Source organism: Mus pahari, chromosome 7, assembly GCF_900095145.1.
Source record: "Mus pahari chromosome 7, PAHARI_EIJ_v1.1, whole genome shotgun sequence".
NCBI lineage: Eukaryota > Metazoa > Chordata > Mammalia > Rodentia > Muridae > Mus > Mus pahari.
Window position 1 is genome coordinate 67,619,191 of NC_034596.1, and position 4,289 is coordinate 67,623,479.

The 4,289-nt window shown below is 39.6% G+C and overlaps 1 protein-coding gene across 1 annotated transcript in view; it reads right to left on the bottom strand.

Annotated features, from left to right (window-relative positions):
- Ccdc175 (coiled-coil domain containing 175) overlaps positions 1 to 4,289 on the bottom strand; it is a 78,477-nt gene that overhangs the window by 34,945 nt on the left and 39,243 nt on the right. The window contains exon 10 of the mRNA XM_021201746.2: positions 1,920 to 2,030. Coding sequence (XP_021057405.1) covers positions 1,920 to 2,030 — 111 coding nt within the window. The remainder of the gene's footprint in view (positions 1 to 1,919; positions 2,031 to 4,289) is intronic.

Genomic DNA, 4,289 nt, shown 5'->3' on the forward strand with positions numbered 1-4,289 from the left:
TATTCTTTCTTTATGTAGTACATTTGTTGTTCTGACTATTATGTGTCGGGAGGAATTTCTTTTCTGGTCCAGTCTATTTGGAGTTCTGTAGGCTTCTCGTATGTTCATGGGCATCTCTTTCTTTAGGCTGGCAGACATTTTTGTGAAGCAGAGATTATGAAGGACTTGCATGCCTTGTCCTTGCAAAGCTGGGCCATCAACTCCCGACATTGTTTGTTAAGTTTGTTCAGTATTCTGTCTGTAGTGGAGCAGGAGCATTTTCTTGCCCAGTGGCTATCTTGCCACAATGAGGCAAACTCCATAAGGAGGTTCTATGATGCTCATCATTGAAGTGGAATGGGGGTTCTGGCAGGAGCAGACCTGTCTCATGGTCAAAAGAAGCTTAATAAAATATCCTCAAATACCATATTCTATTGATCTCTGAGTTTTTGAAGACTATCTATCTATTTATCTACAATACATCTGAATTGTTTGTTTCTAGCTATTTACTAGTTCTGTTCAATCTAGAAAACATATTTTCGTAATTAACTGAACTAGTATCTAACATGACCATAAGTTTGATTGTCTCACTGGTAATAGCAGCTGTCAAGGACTAGAACTTAACATTGTGTTTTTAAATGAATTGCATAGGCACAATACCTTAGCATGTAGCAAAAGTTAATCTTAAATCTTTATTAGTATACAAAGCTCTGTACCAGTGTAATTAAATATAACCTTAATTTGTATCAATATACAAAGATCTATACCAAGGTTGGGTCATACAATAGTTTTATGTTTAGTTTTTTTTTTTGTTTATTTTAAGGAACTCCATACTGGTTTCCATAGAGGCTACACTGATGTAGCCATCAATAGTGTGTAAATGTCCCTTTCTCTACACATCGTCCCCATAATTTGCTTTCTTGATGATAGATTCTTAATGGAGTGAAATGGAGTGGCTTGACATGTGTTTTTTATTTGCATCTCCTTTATTGGTAAGGATGGGGAACAGTTTATAATGTATCACTTGACCAGTTGTGTGTCTTCTTTGGAGAAGTTTGTTTAATTTGTTTGCATATTGAGTTCTTTATATGTGTTGGATATTGATTCTCTATCAGCCAAGCAGCTGGTAAAGACTCCCTTCTATTTTCTGGGCTTTCTTTTTACAATGGTAGCTGTTTTCTTTGCTGCCCAGGAACTTTATAACTTGATACAATCCTGCCTGGGCTACTGCAGTCCTATTCAGAAAGTTGTGGTTTATGCCTGTATATAAACGGACTTTTCCTTTTCTTGTAAGTCTCCAAGTTTTGGGTCTTACTCTTCCTTTTACTTCTGCTTCATTGGCTCCTATGGCTGGGACTGAACCTAGAGCTTGAGCATACAGGGCAAGTATGTTGAGCCATGTTTCAGTCTTTGCACAGATACATTTTTAAGTGGAATATCATATTATAGAGTAATAAAATCCAATTTTAAATGCATACTTTATATATGCATTTGAAAGTATATGTGGCAAGCTATTAATAGTGATTATTTCTGTGAAGAGATTAGGATAACTTTCCCCATAAATTATACATCTTTATCTTTAAAAATTAAATTTGGGTGTAGGCACTACTTTGTTAGGCAAAGGATATGAATGACTTAGAATGGCCAAGGTGAAGGATGTTGGCGAAGAACACCGAGTTAATGATCAGACGCATGCTGGAACCTGGCCCTGAATCTGTTTCCTCCCCTGTATCACCCAGCTTCTGTAACACCTGTCACCTCCTTCAGTGAAAGATGCACCAACAGCAATCTGATCTTTCTGAACTGCCGAACAGAAAGAGCTAGTTATAAACTTACTTCCCTGCAACAATCTACATGAATTACATGTATAAAGGTTTTGGTCCAGTTTAAAGCAGCATACACAAAGAAAGGTTTAAAACTGGGAAAAGACCCAAACGTACATATTAAGATCATGAAGGGTTCCAAATCCGTCTTCCATAAATTTGATGTCACGCTCTCTTTGTGCTAGGAAGGTTTCTTTCTGAGAAATCAGCATCACCTGCTTCTGATTTCTAGAATGAGAAAAAGCAGTGGCGGTCACTTTCCTGAAAGCTAAGTGATTGTCCTGAGGTACTGGAGGTTGAATGCAGAGGCTTATTTAGACACTATAGGCAAAATAATAATTAAAAAAAAAACCTTCATTTCCCAATGCAAGAAAAATTTGCATGTATAAATACTTTTAAAAAAGGAATTGGGGGCTAACAAGGGGGCTCAGTGGTTAAAAGCAATTATTCTTGCAGAGGACCTGGGTTTGAATCCCACTAGCCATGTGGTACCTCACAGCCATCCATAACTCCAGTCTCAAGGAACCAATGCCCTCTTCTGACCTCCCTGAGCACCAGGGGGAGGGGCTCATAGATACATGCCATCACAACATCCATACAGGTAAAATAAAATAAGCACATTTAAAAAATTTAAAGGACTTGGGGAAGATTAGATTCTGGAGTCTTTCAGCAGCTTGAGGACTATAAGTTTCACAAAAGTCCGATGTATAGACTGTCTGAAGCCACTGTAAGAATTCTAACTGCAACAGTGACATAAGACAGCATGATTTGCACAGCAGTGTCTGGGCAGCTGTGCTTCTCTCAATGCATATAACTTCCATCAGGCTTTTTTTCTGAAAAAGAAGATGAGCTATTCACACAAACTTTGAGGACAGGCTGAACATCTAAACTTCAAGGACCTTGGACAAGAAATCTTATTTGTGGATAAGTCTCCTTTTCAACCCCTCTAAATGAGGGCTTCAATACTTGTTTTGTGGGTAGAATGCATTAACTCACTACTGGCTGAGGGTGCAGACCAGTGAGACGTCTTATGTTTTTCCTTTATTTGTTTGTTGCCCTGATGTGCAGGCTCAGGGAGATTTGTATTTGGTTTAAATGGCCCAACAGTGACAAGAACTTTTCTGGATGAGAAAGCCTTCTGTCTAAGTGGCCCATCTTCAAAACCACCGTAATGTGATGCAGAAAGCAGAGTAACGTGTGCTCTCTAAGTTACATATTTCTATGTTTGAGTTTAAGAGTCATAGAGAGGCATAAGGATCCAATTATTTGATAACATTTTGGGCACATATTGGGTTTGGACCCTTGAAAAGTGGGAAGTGATATAGTATGGATGAGGTCTTGAGGGCAGGGTCTTCGTGATGAGATCCGTGCCCTTTCAAGAAGAGAAGAAAACTTACTCTTTCCCTAAGTAAGGGGAGAAAAGAGAGGATGAGAAGAGGTAGGGAGGAATGGGAGAAGGAAAGCAAAGAATGGATGGAGGGAGGGGGACAGACAGAGAGGAGATAGAGGCAGAGAGACTGAGACAGAGCGACAGAAAGCACCATCTGTAAGTCAGAAAGAGAGTCTTCACTGGAACTCAAGCATACCGTGTTCCTGTTGGCACTCTCATTGTAGGCTCTCAGCCTTTACAGCTGAGAAGGAAATTTCTGTTAAAGCAAGCCCGGTGATGGCGTTTTGTTATGCAGATTGAGCTGAAGACAAAAGGCCACAGTGGCAATGAATTTTTAGTGTTATGGTCACTTGCTATCAGTTCATGTTACTATTCTGGGTGCTGTCTATTGATCTGGGGAAAGTTTGTACTCCAGTTTTAACAGCTGGTATTCTGTGCAATCAGATGAGGCACAATGACTCAGATAACTCTATAGCTTAAATGCTACAACAATGAACAAACTCTGCCTCGTGTAAATGGGCCTGGACACCGCATTTTTAATCTATGAGATGTAACTTTGAGTGTAACTAAGTGAGCTTTTTCTTACATAATTTCATTTTCAAGATACTACCCTGTAATAATCATAAGGAAAGAATCATTGAGAATTGACTACCTACACAGCAATGGGTGGCATCCGAGGCATACAAGACCAAATAAGACAGAATGCCTTTTCTGGCTCACTGTAGTCCAATAAGACCAAGGGTTTGATATCCATGTGTAATAGAAAGGTGTTGGGTCAAAGGGTTGGAGGTAGGCAAGTTGGGGGTGGAACAGCAGAACTAGAGAAAACTAAGAGGAAAGCCAAAACAAAAGGATGAATGGAGAGAAAGGAATACAGTGGAGAAATATTTGGGAGGTAGAATTATCAAGACTTTCTGACCAAATAGAATCCAAACATTGTCAATAAGAAATGGTATCCTTGGTCAGGCAGAGGTGGCACAGGCCTTTAATCCCAACGAGGCAGAGGCAGACGGATTTCTGAGTTTGAGGCCAGCCTGGTCTACAGAGTAAGGTCCAGGACAGTCAGGGCTATACAGAGAAACCCTTTCAAAGAAGAA